A 19,313-nucleotide genomic window follows, 5' to 3' on the forward strand; every position below is an offset into this window, starting at 1 on the left:
GACTTTTGCCTCCCCTGTCTTCTCAGGATTAAAACTCTAGCCTTGTCAGATCAGACCATTATAACCATCCCTAGAATTCTTTCTACAGTTACTAGCCACTGTGTTTTTATTCAGACTCTTCATACCACCTGGAATACTTTTTCTCTTCATTTACAAGGCAGCCTGTCAAAACCACCCCACCCTCCAAAGCCTAGATCAAATGCCACCTCCTAAAGTCACAGCATCATAGAAAGTGAGAGCCAGAAGAGCCCACGGAGATCATCCAAACACCCTCCTCAGTTTACAGACAGCTCTCGCCCGCCCTCACCCCTCCAAACAACAATGACGGCTGCAAATTTAAGTGACGCAGCCAAGTCAGTGCTGGGACTGTGATTCAAACCCAGTCATCAGTACCGATTCCAAATTTCAATACATCAAAACCCTGTCTCTGGCTTGCCAAGTCTAGGAGAACTAAACAATTTTGCTGATGCTTCTTTGTTATAACACTTACCTATTTGCTTGGTATTGTGTTTGCATGAATATATGAAGATGGCTATATTACAGAGGAAAGAGCCCTCTATATTTGGAGTTATTCCTGAGCTTAAATCCCACTTATACCACTTACTACCTGTGTGACCACCTCCGTTTTCTTATCTCCTGGGTCTCAGTTCAAAGGGCATCTTCCCAGACTCTCTCTACCATCTAGCTATTGTCACCAGCTCACTCAACCATTTTCCATTGCTTCTATCATATTCTGAAATTATGATATTTATTTATGTAGCTGAATACTAGATAATTTAAAAAACAAAACAATAAACAGAGTGACAGTAGGTAATACTATAATTTCAGGAGTCAGCAAATTTTTTTCTGTAAAGAGTTAGACAGTAAATACTTTGGGCTTTGTGAGCCATATGGTCTCTGTTGTGACTACTCAACTCTGACATTATAGCATGAGAGCTGCCATGGACAGTACATAAATGAATGAGTGAGGCTAGGTTTCAATAAAACAACTTACAGAAACAGGCAGATCAGATTTGGCCACAGGCCTTAAATTGTCAAGCCCTGGTTAACAGGAATAAGTTTCAAAAATCAAAAAGCCTTCATAAAATGAGTATCATAGTGATATTACACTTGAAAAATAGGACATCTCTTACACACAGCTGGTTTGACAGGCCATAGTAAAATGGAAAAAGGCCTACTCTACAACCCAACACTTCTTCTCCCAGCTCTGTTTCCTAGAGACCATTCACACACATTTCTGAGGATTTACATACTGCGATATTCACAGAGGAGGAGGAGCACTGTATAAACATGCTGGATGGATAGATTAAATGAGGCATACTCATGACAAAATGCTATTCAGCAGGAAAAAGGAATAAGTTATGTTTAATACATCTTAATGTAGACAAATCAAGCAGTTTTGAGTTCTCTAGAAATACTCTAGGAAACAGCCTGTAGAGTATAACAATTAAGACTTTTAATGCACACAAAATGATCCTACATATTGTTTATGGGTATATTATATATAAACATATGAAAACTAACTGAAAAAACAAAGTTCCTGGTACCTAATGGATGGTTGTGAATGGTAGTCACATGGGGGTCTATAGCTTTGTATTGTTTTATTATAAAAGTTTTAATTATTAGCTTACTGCTATTTATTATTAACTATAATTAATTCTGAGTGGTGAGGTTATTTTTCAATATATTAAACTTTTATATATAAAGTTGCTTCTTTAAACATAGGAAGCTCATTAGATGTACTTTTCATTTGTAATTCCTCAAGAGTTTCATACTCCTCATTTAGATTTTTAATTTGTTTTCCTATTTTCTAATTGCCTTTTGAAGCAAAATTACTTCCTCCTGTTGGGGGCTTGACTATAGCTCCTTAAAATATTGCTCAGTTCAGTTCAGTCGCTCAGTCATGTCCGACTCTTTGCGACCCCATGAATCACAGCACACGAGGCCTCCCTGTCCATCACCAACTCCCGGAGTTTACTCAGACTCATGTCCATCGAGTCAGTGATGCCATCCAGCCATCTCATCCTCTGTCGTCCCCTTCTCCTCCTGCCTCTAATCCCTCCCAGAGTCAGAGTCTTTTCCAATGAGTCAACTCTTCGCATGAGGTGGCCAAAGTATTGGAGTTTCAGCTTCAACATCAGTCCTTCCAATGAACACCCAGGACTGATCTCCTTCAGAATGGACTGGCTGGATCTCCTTGCAGTCCAAGGGACTCTCAAGAGTCTTCTCCAACACCACAGTTCAAAAGCATCAATTCTTTGGTGCTCAGCTTTCTTCACAGTCCAACTCTCACATCCATACATGACCACTGGAAAAACCATAGCCTTGACTAGACGGACCTTTGTTGGCAAAGTAATGTCTCTGCCTTTTAATATGCTATCTAGGTTGGTCATAACTTTCCTTCCAAGGAGTAAGCATCTTTTAATTTCATGGCTAGCATCTAAGAAAAGGTCAATGTCTGATTAAACAGCATTTAGAGATTTTCCTCAAAAAACAAACAAAAAAAAAATTTGAGCTAATAGATTTTAATGTACTGCACTTGAATCTGATAATAATGACAAGATAATGATAGCTAATCTCAGAGGAACCACATATTAGAAACCCAATTCTCCTCCATCTGAGTTCCAGAGAGTATGGCCTTGGACAGACGTGGTGTGAAGAACTATATAAATTATTGTTTTACCTTGAAGGATGCCTCAGAGTTAAGATGACTGTAAATTCCTTCCCTCTCTATCCCCTTAGTCCTGGGACTGGGGTTGGAGTTGGGGTTGGGGTTAGACTTAGATGAGACCACCTAACAAGAAAACTCTTCTGTCACAAAATTCCTTCCTGCTTCTTCTCCAGAACCACAAAGATTCATATGACACATTGTTTTCAAAGTAAAGGAGAAGGCACTGGACATGGCAGTGGGGCTGCTGAAAAGGACTCCATGTAGGGGAGGTGGTACATTACAAAAGCCAAGATCACCACAGTCTTTGGAATCAGATAGACCTGGTTCCCATACAGGAACAGTGGAGCTTCTTAGCATCATGTGAGCTGATTTTTCTCATCTGCAAGATAAGGATAATATGTGTACTAGCTCACAGTACACCCAGACACAATCTGGGGCTTGAAAAGCGAGCTATTTGTTTTGCTGTGTGTGACAGTTTCCTTTTAGAGTTTAACTGCACAATATAACATATCTTGATTTATTTATTTATTTTAAAATAATGTGCAACAAATAGCTTGGTGACATAATTAGCCTTCCTACTAAGAAACTCAAATGAAGGCATATGATAACTACAAAGGCCTGTTTTCTATAATCTAAGTCATTCTAAATAAATGTTTAAACTCCTATCTAGTATAGGTTTGTTTATTTATTGTCAGCTATCTTCCCTGCATTGGTAATTGCTTTCTTCTGGCAGTAAGAAATTTATATGCCCTGTTTTGCCCAAATACTACAGTTCATGTACAATGAAAACATTAACTTTCCTATGATTCCTCTAATACCTAGGGGGAAGAACATGGGATGGGCCAAGGATAGAATTTCAGTTTCAATTTTACATCATCTGGCTATTGTCAGTTCAACTTTATTTCAATGAAAGAATTTGAGACACTTCTAAGGTTAACATTTATGAGCTCAAGTAGGAAAAAAAGAAAAAAAGGAGAGTTAATTTACTGGATTTGAAATACTCTATGGACATAATTTAGAACTACAATCTGTATGCTTTTTCTCAGCTGACTTACAGGATGAAAACAACAGTTTAAACTTTTCAAGTTTGATTTGTATCTATTTAAACATTTTATTAGTTTAGCTATCCATGCATTGTTCTTTGAGTGAGAAAAGCAATGTGAAAATTCTTACATATTTTAAGGCAGAGGTAATTAAAAGAGATTCTTAGCCAGATTCCTACTGAGGTCAACGCAAGCTTGGCCTAATTAAAGTTTATAGAACTTGGCCTGTATTATATTCAAAGAGCAGATATTATTTTCTTACAGTTGCAAGTTTGACATTGCTTAATTACAGTTTCAAACAAGGACATAAACAGGAAATAGAAAATACACTCTGTATTGCATGCCTATTATTTTGTCATTGATTTCCACTGACACTGAGGGCCATGAAAGCAAAACAATTGTTTACTAGTGTCCTCAGAGGCCTCTGCGAGTTCCAGTTACACAGACCTCCACAAAATGCAGTCCTGAGAGGTATAAACATACATTAATAAGAAAATGTCATTTTCAGAGTGAATGTAAAAGAAAATACTAGTATAGTTTTGTTTATTTATTGTCAGCTATCTTCCCTGAATTAGTAATTGCTTTCTCCTGGCAGTAAGAAATTTATATGCCCTGTTTTGCCCAAATATTACAGTTCATGTACAATGAAAACATTAACTTTCCTATGATTCCAACTTTGTATCTATTGCAGTTATATGACCAGTGCATGATATTCACAGTTAGTTAAACCACTAGTTAACTAGTTCTTCACTGAACTGAGTACATGATGTAAAAACATTCATCACCAAGAACTGGAAAGGGAAGTGGCAGTTGTGGGGATGATGGTGAATCATCCAATGACAGCTTGGTATGACCACTCCCCGCCCTGTCCCTCGCAAAAAATTCAGAGGGATGGAAGGTTATCTAATTACCTACTTTTCTTGTCAGAATTATGCTCAGTTCATCACAGAGAAAGAAATTTTCCTTAAAAATTTCTAGTGAACGAGACAAGCTTTGGATTTATACAGATCCTAATAAAAATATTTTCAGTATAAAACTTCCTCTTCCATTTGTTACTCAATCAGTTAAAGATAAAACAAAGGCAGCCCTGGTCATAATTTGGGAATCTTCAAAGATTCTCTTCCTCAACTTCTACCTTCCTTAGTGACATTCTTGTTTTTCACCTTGCTCTGGTAGCCCAGTTGGTAAAGAATCTGCCTGCCAATGGAGGAGATGCAAGAGAGACGGGTTTGATCCCTGGGTTGGGAAGATCCCCTCGAGGAGGAGATGGCAATCCATGCCTGTATTCTTGACTGGAAAATTCCATGGACAGAGGAGCCTGGTGGGCTACAGTCCATGGAATTGCAAAGAGTCACACATGACTGAGCACACACATGCATGTACACGCATGCAAGACATCTAACATTCCTTTCCAAAAGCAAGGATCTTGATAGTACCACTGTTTCATCTATGTTATAATACTTTGTCAATACACATCTAAAATTTCTCCTTACTTTAAACTCTAGGGTAAACTTCAGTTTCAGGAACCCTGAATGTGAAGCTGGAGAAGAGAGCAGAGAAGTCAGCCTCATCCTGTCTTGGGGAAATAATAATTTACACCGATCTTTAAAACTGAGAGGAAAAAAAAAAAAAAACTGAGAGGGAACACATTGAGTAAAACAGTTTCTTTATCATCTTAAATTGCTTCAAATAGGGCTGTGTCCTAGCCCTGAAATCATGAACAAATCTGAACAATTTGATGCCTATTTCAAATGGGTAGGACACAAGCCTGGTAACAGGAAATAAGATGATAAACATCCTTCCATCTGTGATGATATGACGTGGCTCTCCTGTTCCAGGAGTGGCCTCAAGGAGCAGCTAAACATACTGGCCAACAGTTACTGCCAGAAAGGACTTTTTATGTCAAAACCACAATAACTGTGTTTGGCAGACACCCTTCCACATCCACACAGGTAATGGTAAATAACTCTAGTCAGAAGATTAAGTCATCTGGTTATCTCAGGCACAGTGAACAAATACTCATCCTGACAGGCATTTCACAACAGGGTCGTGCTGAAAGTTTACAGTTATGAGAGACGTTTTTATAGCAACAGGCAGAAGGTCAGTACTCCAACCTTGACAGTCATCCACACACCACTCTGTAATCCCTTGGCCTTCCAGTGTTCTTCTTCCTCCCAAAGTCTTTCCACTCTACCCTCCTGAAACCCAAGTCCATGACATACAAATTTTCCAACACATCTATTAGCTATTTACAGAACATGAGCCTGAGTTCATGGCTTCTGTCAATTTCCCAGACAAAGCTTGTGTCTACCAGCAGGATACAGGGCTGCATCCTAGGTCCCCAAAGCACATCTAGATTGTTACTGCTCAGCCCTGGGGCCCACTTCCTACTCCTCTGAAGCACACGCCATAAAGCACCAACATCTGCCACCATCAGACTGGGTTTTCTACCAGGTGACAGACCCTCATACACTGAAGATTCTGACACCTGTCTCCGACTCTTATTCTTAACCTCAAGTCCTACCCTCCATATAGATGATTACAGTCCATGTAAACATCCCACCTAGTATTCAAGATCCTCAACTATTTTACCATCTCTAAGGAAAAGACTGTCCCTCTCCTGTAGTTAAATAACCCAAGGTTATAGCCAAACTCCAGACTGTGACATCCAGATGAGTCCCATCTATGCAACTCTTTGACCAGAATCTACTGATCTCATTTATTTCCAGGTGCTCTTTCTCAGAAGCCACTGGATGCTTCTCCTCAACCCAACCCATCAATGCTGGAGACCACAGAGCTCAGTTCTTAACTTTCTTTCTTTCTGTCTACATGATTTCATATAGAGATGAACCTTTGTTCACCTCTGCACACATGATTTCACGCAATACCAGGGTTTTAACTCTTACAGATATGTTGATAACTCCCAAATTCCTCACCCCCGAGTTCTAGACACATACCCAGTTGCCCTCCTGATATCCCTACCTGGAGGTAAAAAGGCCATTTCAAATTTAATGTGGCCAAAACAGAATCCCTGCTTTCCCCTGAAACTCTGTTCCTCTCCTATTTGTCTTCCTTTCTATAAATGCTATGACCATCAAGAAGCCGCTCAGGCTAAAAACCTGTGGACTTCTAAGTTTTCCTGATTATACAATTTCTTTCATTCCACATCCGTTCCATTCAGTGGCTAATTTTTCAACTGGTTACTGAGAGGCTCTACGTGCTAGGCATTGCTTTCCTGGGGTACAGTAGTAAACGTTAAAAAAAAAAAAAACTCCCTTCCTGAAAGAGACATTTTAGTGAAGGGGGAATAATAAATACGCAGATAAATATATGGAGAGACTATCAGGTGGTACACATTCTAAAGAGAATGAATGAAGCCAAGAAAGGTTTTAGGGAATGCTGGCAAAGCAGGCAGAGGCAGGTTTAAATACAGCAGTCAGAGAGGGAGGACAGAGAAGGTGGGATTGCGAAGCTGTTTAAGCAGAAACTGAAGCGGTGAGGGAGCCAGTCATGAGACTGGAAGAGGAGAATTCCAGGGAAGGCTTCCAGAAAGCGAAGATCCTGAAGAGGCAGTGAGTCTGGCGCATTCAGCAAACAGGAAGAAGGCCAGTGTGCCTGGAGCACAGTGAACACAGAGCAGAAAGGAGGGCTGGAGAATGTAGAGCCTTCTAAGCCACTCACAGAGTCTAAGTTAAGGATGAGATGAGAGACCACTAGAAGGTTTTAAGCCAAAGAATGACTGTGTTTTAAATGGCTCATCCTAGCTGCTATGTGGAGAGACTCATACCTCAGAAAGCAGCCTTGTGTACCAGTGAACTCCTGAGTCACAAAGGCAATGTCTCTAAGCCCATGGAGAGGCAGAAGGCTATGGGGGTATCTGTTCTTAGCAAGCAGGACAGACAACTGACCAGGAAGGAGATATATTCAATGCTTATGTAATGATTATTTAAAAAGGGAATGCAAAAGACCCAGATCATTGGCCTCCGTGGTCATCACATGCACTGTGCTGGCTTTGCCTGCTTTATGGTTTCTGTTCCTCCCGGCCCAGGTCAGCCAAAATGTTTTTTTTTTCAGTAATCATGTCTCTGTTCACCCTAGAAGTCAACAGCTTCACTGATTCCTGGTGACAGAAGCAGCCTGGCCAAGAAAGCAGAGACTCAGACATCAGTTCTCCCTGTACATCTCACAGAAGGAAAAACTGTTTATAAAAGTCCCTGGTTGAGGTGTGAATCAGAGAAGGTACAAGTACAGGTTAAGATAATTATCATTTGGGAAAATGATATAGGCACTGATAAACTTAACAGCTGATCAAGAAACATAAATGTAATCACAGATCCTTAGTTAGTAGGAACCACAAGAATAATATAGTCAAAGCTATGGTTTTCCCTGTAGTCATATATGGATGTGAGAAATGGACCATAAACAAGGCTGAGTGATGCAGAATCGATGCTTTCAAACTGTGGTGCTGGAGAAGACTCTTGAAGGTCCCCTGGACTGCAAGGAGAGCAAACCAGTCAATCCAAAAGAAAATCAATCTTGAATATTCATTGGAAAGACTGATGCTGAAACTGAAGCTCCAATACTTTGGCCACCTGATGCAAAGAGCTGACGTATTGGCAAAGACCCTGATTTTGGGAAAGGATGAAGTCAGGAGGAGAAGGGGCTGACAGAGGATGAAATGGTCGGATGGCCTCACTGATTCAATAGACATGAGTTTGAGCAAACTTTGGGAGATAGTGAAGGACAGAGAAAGAAGCCTGGCATGCTGCAGTCCATAGAACTGCAAAGTCAGACACGACTTGGCAACTGAACAACAACAAAACAAGAATAAAACAGATTTTTAAAATATTGAACCACTAGACCTACTCAGTGGAAGAGAATAAAGAGGTAAAGCATGACATACAGAATATGTCAGCAAAAATAACTCTAAACAGAATAATAATGATGATAAACACAAATGGGAAAAACATATGAACCAAAATTAAAGAACTGTCAGATTTGAATAAAGATGATATTCAGCAAAACATTTTACAGATCCAAATGGTCTATCAAAAAGTTACAGAAAACTTGATTATAAAATATGTAAATACATATATTAGGCAAATCCAAATCCAAATAGCTAAAGCAGTCCATCTTAACCCAAGTTAAAAACAAAATCAAGGCAGAAAAGTAAAAGGGACAAAGAGGGACATTATATACTCAATAATCAATAAGACAAAATAATTATCAACATAAATGTATTTAACAATATAGCTTCAATGTATATAAAGCAACAAGTAACTGAACATGGAAAAAAGGAGGTTCATAAACAATGAGAAATGAATAATCAATCACACACCTCTCAGAAACTGATACAGCAAGCAAACAAAATATGCTCAGATACAGATTTGAATAACATGATTAACAATACAATTAAACTAGTAAATACATATAGACTTTTGTAACCAACAGAAACATACTCCTTTCAAACAGATATAACATTTATGAACTGACCATATACTAGACCTCAGAGGAGGCTTCCATTAAATTTTCCCCAAATCAATATCATATGATTTATGTTCAAAATCATATGATTTAAATTCTCTAAAGATAATATAAAGAAGATTATGAATCAATGACAAGGGGCTAAAAAGATACTAAGATGAAATCATAAATCAGAAATAAGATAAAATTATAAAGAAATAAAGAGATACTTACTTAGAATCAAAGGGAGCTAAGTGTTTAACATAAGAAACTGGTAAAGAGACAACAAACAGGGAATGGGGGAGGGGAGGAAGAGAAGCAGGTATGAGAAGAGAAGTACAAGTATGACCAGAAAAACTGGAATAAAGACAAAAAGTTGAGAAAATAAATAGAACCAAATCCTAGTTCTTTTGAAAAGTTTTATAAAAAAGACACACCTCTGTCAAGACTAATCAGCAAAAATAAAAGTTAAAAAAGACAAAGAGAACACAAAATGAAAAGGGGGGGAAAACTACAAACAAAATATTTTTTTAATTATGAAATAACATTATAAAAGCTATTGGCAATAAATTTGAAATATATATAACATATATATAGTGCTTAAAACAGCCTAGTACTGAGATAAATGGGCGTAGTCATGTATTGCTGATGAGAATTTAAACAATCACAGGCAACCATTCTGGGAAGTGTACTGGCAGGACATGCTAAAATCAATATTCATATGCCTAACATCCAACAATCCACTCCTGGCTACACACCCAGTGAAGGCTTCTCACATGTCTATAAGGATGTTCACTGCAGCACTGCTGTGATAATGGGAAACCGGAGGCCATGTGGGGGCCTTCACTGGGGAAAGGATAAGTAAAATAGAGTAAGAGTATAAGAGAGAATACAACGCAAGAATTAGAACTTGCAAACATATACCAGAGGTATGAGAAGTAAAAATAAATAGGCCTGAAAAATAATGTTGAGTAAAAATGGTAAGAAAATCTATAGAGATATAAGTTAAACACATACTGCATTACATATTTTGCAAGACTGTGATGGTCCTGGTATCTCTAAAATCAATTAGGTTTTACTCTCCTGGGATTTCTTAAATGAAAGGTATGACAATGGGAGTTCCTCATCAACTGTATCTTAGAAGTGAAGTGAAAGTTGCTCAGTCATGTCTGACTCTTTGTGACCCCATGGACTATAGAGTCCATGGAATTCTCTAGGCCAGAATACTGGAGTGGGTAGCCTTTCCCTTCTCCAGGGGATCTTCCCAACCCAAGGATTTTCTCAACCCAGGGATCGAACCCAGGTCTGCCGCACTGCAGACAGATTCTTCCATCAAACCCAGAGGTTCCATTATTTTTCCTCTATATAATGGTTTCCTCACCTCAGCAAAGCGAAGATTTGTTATAATTCACAAAAAGATCAAGATGCCATTATGATAAAAATGAGTAATGTGCTCTCTCAAATACAGTATGTTCAAAACTGAACTCCTAACCTTTCCCCCCGCAAACCTGCAGGTTTCCACATCTTAGCTAATAGGAACTCCTCTTCCATGGGAAAATACTTGGAAACATCCTTGACTTCTCTCTTTTTTTCACACTGCATATATATTGAAGGCTCAGCTCAACAGTGGATTCTACTCTCCACGTGGAAAAATGTGGGCCACATATATGAAAAACCCTGATACTGAGAATTAGCTTATCAGCCATATATTTATTACGCCACAAGTAAAACTTTCATGTATATGACATGTGTAAATAAATATAACACTCTCATCTGCCTCAGGGATTATCTGCCACAGCTCTTCACTGTGAATATAGAGTATAATGCTGATGAAACTGTGCTTCATCACTACTGATGCAACAAGGTAATAACCAATAAATCTATTATTTGCTCTTAGTAGTTAAATAACTTTCCTTCCTATATAATCACTAATTCTAATAACTTATTAAATAAGTTAACTCAATAAATCAGGCAAATCCAGAGAAGCAAATCATGATAAAAAAGCAAAGGTCATATAAAGTTTTCAAAGTCATATAAACTCTGAAGATCAGTGCATTAATATTTATAGCATTTGCTTTCAAAATTCACTTTTTCTTTATTTGTAAGTATTGCAAGGATAGAATCTAGAAAACATGACAACAAACACTTCAGGAACACTTACTATGAACTAACATATTTTGCTGCATACTTTGTCTTTAGTTCACCTGGCTTCCTGGTGGCTCAGAGGGTAAAGCGTCTGCCTGCAATGCAGAAGACCCCGGTTCAATCCCTGGGTCCCATTGTCTTTAGTTCAATGATATATGTGGTTGTTGTAAAAGCTTGAATGGAACTGTGTTCGAGTGATACTTGGTTGCCTAAACTTATTAAAATGCTACTCCTATGCCTCCTGTCCACATAATGGTACTTGACTTCTCTCAACAATCAACATCTAAATAAATTCATCAATCAAGTTATTCATAATAATCCAAGATAAATTTCAAGAAAAAAAGGATATACTGATAAGATGGAAATCATGTGACCTTAAATGCTCTAGTTTTATTCCTTATAAAATTAGAGCATTTAAGATATAAGGAAAAAGAGATGAAAAAGGAACAGAAATTAACCAGTAAAACATTCATTAAAAATTTTTCTCCTGAGAAGATCTTTTTACCTATGCAATAAAACAGAATTTCTGTTACAGAATATTCTCTAATTTTTTAAAACAATTTGAGAAGGGCATACCAGTTTTTTTTTTAATCTTTAATTTCATGAAGATTTTTCTTCATGACCATAAGTAAACAAAAACACAAATCAATAGTCCTTAATGTTCCAAAGAGTCTGATTAGTCCCAGAGGTTTATATTTTCTAAAGGGTGCTTTCACCAGAAGTGCTTCTCTTCATAAATCATTTAAAGGGAACCCTCTTGCTATTAATACTATTAAATTAATCCCCAAAGGTCAATTGCTTACACCCTAGGATACCTCTAATGACCTAGAAGGGATTATATAAAATGAACATCTACAATAATTTTCTGAATAGAACTCACTTTAATTTACATTAGTTTAAAAATAAACATTACCACTTCCAAGGAAGGTAGAATTAAACCATTACCAAAAAGGTGTCTTAACAAAGGATGGCAAAGAAAAGTCACAGGTGCAAAGTGCTAACTGGGAATTTGTATGCTACAGCTCCAATTCACAGACTCAAATATTTTCTTGATTGTCTGTCTACAAGACACTGTGCAGTGTGCTGGGAGGGACACATGAGAAAACTAAATACCACACCAGCACTCAAGAAGCTCAAAATCTAATGAACTTCACTTATCCCTTTTGTATGTTATTAAAATTTGGCTCAAAACACCTGTCTCTCTCTGTTCATTGGCCCTAATTTCTCCTTAATGAAGGGATCATCTCAATAAGTGATGTGAGATAAAAATTGAGAACAGTAAAGTACAGGGATAAAATACTTGTGAAAAAAAAGGTCAGGGAAAATGGTACTGTATTACCTCAAAACTTGTGGAGGAGAACCCTTAGGGAAGAAGCTCGGAAATTGAACACCCCCAAGAAGGCTTAATTCTCATGTGGAAACTTGGTTAAGATACAAATCAACTCTGTTCAAAATCCTTACATGATCAGATACGAATTTATAGGCACAAAGAAAAGGGGGTGAAAAGATGTACACTGACTCATGAGTGTGTTACCTCAGTGAGATGGCATAGCAGGAGTGGAGGAGAGAAAATAACATCCTTATTTCTTGACTTGTTACAGTGAGTAAAAATTATTCTTCCAATTTAATAGGACACCCATGGTATGTGAATTAAATGAGATGGTACATGTAAACTTCTTAGCAAAGTGTCTGGTGCATAGTAATACTCAGTATGTGTCTTACATGAAAAAAACTGAAAACCTTCCAGTTCTCAGCTGGGAATTGTAGAAATGAGGCTGAAAATATAGGAAGGATACAACCCAGGGATGAGGTAACTGCAGTTTCCTCTCACTAATTTTTATAAAGAACCCTGACTAAGAACATAAGAATAATGTTTAGCAGTTATAACCCTATCGTCTAGACTAAGAAAAGGTTTAACATGGTCAAAAGCATTAAAAAAAAAAAAAAAAAAAAACATGTCTTTAGCTAAATGTGATATAGGCGGTGAAATTCTGAAAGAATGAAAGTACTGACAGAGAGTTTTGCTTTTGTATGTAACCTGGTGCTATGGATTGAATTGCGTACTCCAAAAAACTATACTGAAGTCCTAACCCTCGGTTCCTATGAAAGTGACCTTACTTGGAAACAGGCTCTTTGAGAACATAAATAAGTTTTAGCTTCAGAAATGATTAACATCAATAGATAAACCCACACAAATAAAAGTCGAGGTCCTTAGTAATTTTAAAAGGATTCTGAGACCAAAAAGCTTGAGAACTAAGGGTTGATATTAGCACCTATTTTTAATTGAAAAAAAATGGAATCAAACTATATCTATTATTACACCTTTCCTTATCACTTAACAATATATCTTAGACAGTAATGGTAAGAATAGCAACACTAACTGAGTACTTATTCTTTGTAAAGTCCTGTGCCAAGTGCCTTGCAGGAATTATTCCATTTAATTCTTATACCAATCCTATGAAGTAGGTACTCCACTAGCACCCTGGCTATCACTGATGCAGGTGATTGGAAGATCACCTTCTCAGAACTATGCATTAGCTATGCAACCTTGAACAAGCACCTACGTCAAGGGCTGTTATGAGCATTAAGTGATTCATATTTGTAAAGCACTTAAAATAATACCTAGAACATAATAAACACTGCAGATATGTTCATCAGCATTCAAACCTCTGAGTCTAAATGTCATTTTCCAGAGTTGTAGATGGAAATCAAAAAGAAGGCTTAGAACAGTCCAGGAAACACTTCAAATTTGGGAAGTTAGGAAGATGAGGAGAAACTAGCCAGGGAGACTGAGACTTCATGAGGACTAAGAAGCATGGTTTCCTAAAAGAAATAAAATGTTTTAATAAGCTTGTGATGACCTGTGTCAAATGAGAGGCCAGGATAGCGAAAGAGGTAGAGCTGCAGAGACAGGATGAAACAAGAGTCAGGGATAACAATGCAGAGGTCTGTAGAAAACTACCGAAAGGAAGAGAAACAGGTGCTAAGTCCAAGAGCCTGTGGTCAACTTTCAAAGGAGCTATACATTTTAGGGAAGAGGGGAAGATGATGATCTAGACCAAGGCAGGACCAAGGAAGACACTACCCCACATTAGCCTTTATTTTGCCTCTCTCTTACCCCTCCAACTAGGTCCCCACCAAAATCTTTAAGTTCACTTACTCTTGACTTCCCAGATCCCTATTCAGTGAGTCCCATCTAAGACTCATTTCCCCAAACTAGCACAGTCCCAGGTCAGTCAAGGGTTCTAGTAGGAACTGATTAATCCCAGGGATGCTTTAGAGGCTTGTACCTACCACAGGGGAAACTCAGACTACGGATAAGCAGAGTAAATAAAAATTTGATGTCTGCCCCAAAACACATCTACTCACTTCAGGATTCTCCACATCAGCGGTTCTTAGTGGGGGACAAATGTCTAAAGATGGGGGAAGCAACAAGCGAGGGGGCAACTACTGCACCTAGTGGGTAGAGGCCAGGGATGCTGCTGATCATCCTACAATGCACAGGATGCACACAACGAAGACAGGTGGCCCCGAATGTCAATGCTGCCAAGGCTGGGAAACCCCACCCTAGACTCAGTGACCTGCGGCAAGATGAGCTTTAAGAAGGTTCTCTTATCTGGGCACACACTCCCATCCATACCAGGGGCCAGATGGAGCACAGCTTAGGGGCCAGACCAGTCAGTCTCATGAATTCCATTTCCAATCAACTCAAACAGGACCAGGGAAGTATAGAGGAAAAACCTGAGGTTAGCTCATTGGTAAAAGTTAAAAAGAGAAAATAAATGGTGTTATATATCAAATGTTAACATGAAAGACAAAATTCTTCTAAATGAAAACAAGCAAACAGACTTTGCTTTAAGTTAAGAAAGCAGAAAATACAACTCTTTTCACTTTGAATATTAAATAACACCTTATAGTGAAGCTCAAAAGCCACCATGCTCTCTTAGCTCTGCTTGCTGCCAAACACTCTTCAATAAGGAAGGTACTCTTGTATTCTTGACTGCAAAAGGAAGCTAATTAAAGTGGGTTTTTTTGAGAAAATATCCTGAGAGTTAAAAATAATTAATGTCTTGCTTTTAAAAAAGAAACCATGAATCTTGACATTAAGGAGCCTATGTTTTCTTTTCTCATCAATAGTTCACTTAGAGGATCAATATTTGGATCCACTACCATCGACAGCCTTCCCAGAAATCCATTCACTCTCTTTCAGGATAAACCACTAATGAACAGTTTTTAACAGTTTTCCCTTTCTTAAGAGATTTCCAGAGAAATGTTTTAAAGAGTCTACTTTCTACATGGAAGGCATTTTGACTCTACCATTTCTGTTTCCACTTTAAAATCTGCTCTAGGAAAGTTTCAACTAATACATATGGGGTAGGATGGCTGTGTCTTAATGAAAAATTAGGTCCTTCTGCCCTAAGGCTTTATCAGGAGGGTGCCTGGAATCCAGTGTGCTGTTTTATCAAAGGAAGCTTTCCAGCAAGATGGCTCATGTGCACACTGTTAAAGGAGTACCCCCTCGGTGAAGTTCCTGTCTATGCATGACCCGTGACCCGAGAAGAGTCAGGACCGACCAACTGTCTCCTGCAGGGCTGGGGCCAGCTGCAGCTTCAACAGAGAGATGTTTCAATCTTCCCTCCTCCGCTTAGGGTTCCAGGAGCTTCTGAAGGAGAGAGTATTTTGGATATTTCTCTTCAAAACACATTTCTACCACGTCTGACAGTGTCCTTCACAGGACTGTTACAACACTGGGTCCCCTATCTACTGGATGTTCCAGAAACCCAGTCAAAAGACAACATGTATTGGTATTCTAATAATATGACAGATGATTTTTTAATAAAAGTAACCAAGAAACATATATATATAAATATAGATATACACATGTATGTGTGTGTGTATATATATATATATTTATACACATATGACGGAGAAGGCAATGGCACCCCACTCCAGTACTCTTGCCTGGAAAATCCCATGGATGGAGGAGCCTGGTAGGCTGCAGTCCATGGGGTCACTAAGAGTCGGACACGACTGAGTGACTTCACTTTCACTTTTCACTTTCATGCATTGGAGAAGGAAATGGCAACCCATTCCAGTGTTCTTGCCTGGAGAATCCCAGGGATGGGGGAGCCTGGTGGGCTGCTATCTATGGGGTTGCACAGAGTTGGACACGACTGAAGCGACTTAGCAGCAGCAGCAGCAGCAGCAGCAGCAGCATACACATATGAAAAGAGAAAGACTGATTCATTTAAGGAAAGGAAATCAGAAATATCTCAAAATGCTCATCAGAGGAACAGTTCAGCAAATTTAAGACATATAATGGAAAAAAAGTCGGGCAAAAAAGGGAAGCATATCTATTGTAGGTCAGGTGTTTTCACATTATGTCACTTCATCACTCCCTCAATTAAGCTTTTAGATAAGAATCATTATCCCTGATTTACAGAAGACAAATGAAAAGCCCATGAAAGGGAAGAAAGCTGCCCTGAGTCACAAGGTTAATGAAGAGCGAATCTGAGATTCACTTGCAGGTTTTCTTACTCTCTGCCCAGCATTTATTTTATTGGATCCCAGATTTACCCCCCCCACCCCCGCCCCCTGCCCAAGATCTATTTGTAGACTATGTCAATAAATGGAATTGCAAATATAAAATAATGTTAAACAAAAATTAAACCACAGTATAGATGTATTGGTTTTAATCATATGAAACTTTATATGTATACACTAAAAATTATGACAATCAGAATGAGGCTGATTGAAAAAAAACTGGAATTAAAATCATCTGAGTTTGTTTTTCCTATGAAGTTGCTTAAGCATATAATAAAGAAAATCACCAGAATCTATTCTTCAATGCATGCTTCTCCCAGGCTAATTAAGGTTAAGAAAAGGCAATAAATATAAAACACCTTGTTAAAGCCTGAATGTGCCAGGGCCATTTTAATGTAGCTGGGCCACTTTCACATAGAGAAATACCCTATCCTTCATAAAATTCTCAGCTCTTTCAGTGACTGGCAGCGTTTCTTCACTCTATTAAAGGCTGGAATGCCTGCAAGTGAAAAAGCTTTGAGAGCAAGTCATGTCTCTACAGAAATCACCTTTTCTAAAATTTAGCACTTATACTATATAACAAACATTCTTTCAGTTCTTCCTTCAACAAAAAGAATTTAATCCTGGGAGGTTCCCTTTGCAGTGGCTTTGCCTAAGAAACATCTATCACCTTCAGTCAAGTTAGAGTTATTTTGGAATCTCCCTCCTGTGTTCCTCTCTGCAGGTCTGGGGGCTATACTGCTGTTTAGTGGAGTAGCCAGAACCCAAGCCAGAAGCATGGGTCTCACTTGTGTCATCCCATTACGCTGTAACTTGCAGAAACAACCAGGGGTGATCCTGAAGTGCAGACTCCCACTGCCAAAGAGTAACTGAGAATTTACATGAATAATACTGGTCCAGAGACAAACTGAGAAAGGGCTCACTGGGTTTACACAATCCTGTTCTCAACCCCAAAGCTGAGACCTGTGCAAGACACCACTTTTATTTTACCCCATGTTTCTTTTACTTTTATAATGGGCAATTTACCTATGCCTCCTAATTAAGTAAGACAGTAAAGGAATGAAATGTTGACAAAGGCTTTCTGAGACTGTTTTTCAAAAGAAAATGGTTTATAAATACAATCCCCACTGGTGTCTGTTTCTTTATGAAAAGCATTTCTTACTATAAAAAAATAAAAAGTGGAAGTAAAAGTTCCTCCACTGGTTTCCCTTAAAACCACTGTTTTTATTTAAAGTTACATAATAATAACCTCCTTTGGTTCTCTTGTTTTAAAACTTTCACCTATTTCTTCTCTTAGTATGTTGACTACTATTAATAAAATGTCTTGATTCAAGAACCTAGGAAAATGCTTGAAATGACTCTAATAATATTAGATCATAATGTTATTAAATTTGAGAGTAGCAATTTGAGCCATAGTTTATTCAAATCGTCCTAACAACTAAATACAAAAAATGTCAGTTAGCTAAAATGGCTGATCTCATTCTTGGCTTCCGGCTACAGCCCCAAAGGTCTAATAACAAGGATATTTCTTTAACAGGCTAGTCATTCTATTAAAAGTTTTGCATGTATTATCTCATTTAATCTTCACCACGATCCTAAGTAGTAATTATTATTATTAGTGTGTTGCTATTGCTAAAGTTATTGTTATTCCCATTTTATGGATGAGGAAATAGGGCACAAATAAGCTGAGTCACTTGTCCGAGATCACTCACTGACTAAGTTGTGAGGTAGAAGAGAAGCCCAGCCCCCATGGCAGCACCACACCATCAGCGGTACTATCTGCTGTGGTCTCACTCGGCGAGCTCCTCCTTCTCTAGGTCAGGTGCATTGCCACTACTCCCAAACACCGCTTCACACTCACATCTCTCATCATTTTCACTGCTTCTCTGGTCCTCCCGAGTCTTCTGGCACACATGGCTAGTCTTCTTTTGATGTAGACCAAGACATTGGTGTCTCGTCCTGAAGAGGGAGACATAAAACATGAAAACTTGAAAAAAAAAAAAAAAAAGAGCTTTCAGCTGAGCAGCAAAAAAAAAAAAAATACAGAAATACAGAGGCGTATTTTCCACGCCCTTGAAGGAAAACCTCAGAAAGAACAGTCTGCTTCTTTGACTTTTTCTTACTGGAGGAGCACTGACAACTTTGCTAATAGCAGAAGGTATACAGAGTGAAGTCGAAGTACTTAGCCTTCCAAGGTCAAAGCATGTGACTGATTATTAATCCATGCTTTTGAGTTAGGATATTGAATATTCGATAAATAAAATCATCTGCCACAAAGTGCTGGGAAAATGGACATATCCACATTGCATGCGGTTTATAAGCAAAAATTCCACATTCTTCTAGTGTGCATGCCTTTGGCAAAGATGCAAAGAGGTGAATCTCAGGTTGCATCCTGATGAACTATTATTTCTTTCCTTCTTGACAATAAGTCTAGAGAAGCCTCATCT

General features: G+C 38.3%; 1 protein-coding gene across 8 annotated transcripts in view; it reads right to left on the minus strand.

Annotated features, from left to right (window-relative positions):
• The window catches only part of ST7 (suppression of tumorigenicity 7), a 268,621-nt gene that overhangs the window by 73,989 nt on the left and 175,319 nt on the right, over nt 1-19,313 (minus strand). For all 8 annotated transcript variants that reach the window (XM_019958716.2, XM_019958718.2, XM_019958714.2 and 5 more), the window contains one exon: nt 18,728-18,825. In XM_019958716.2, the coding sequence (XP_019814275.1) occupies nt 18,728-18,825 (98 nt within the window). The remainder of the gene's footprint in view (nt 1-18,727; nt 18,826-19,313) is intronic.

This window comes from Bos indicus, chromosome 4, assembly GCF_029378745.1.
Source record: "Bos indicus isolate NIAB-ARS_2022 breed Sahiwal x Tharparkar chromosome 4, NIAB-ARS_B.indTharparkar_mat_pri_1.0, whole genome shotgun sequence".
Taxonomy (NCBI): Eukaryota; Metazoa; Chordata; class Mammalia; order Artiodactyla; family Bovidae; genus Bos; species Bos indicus.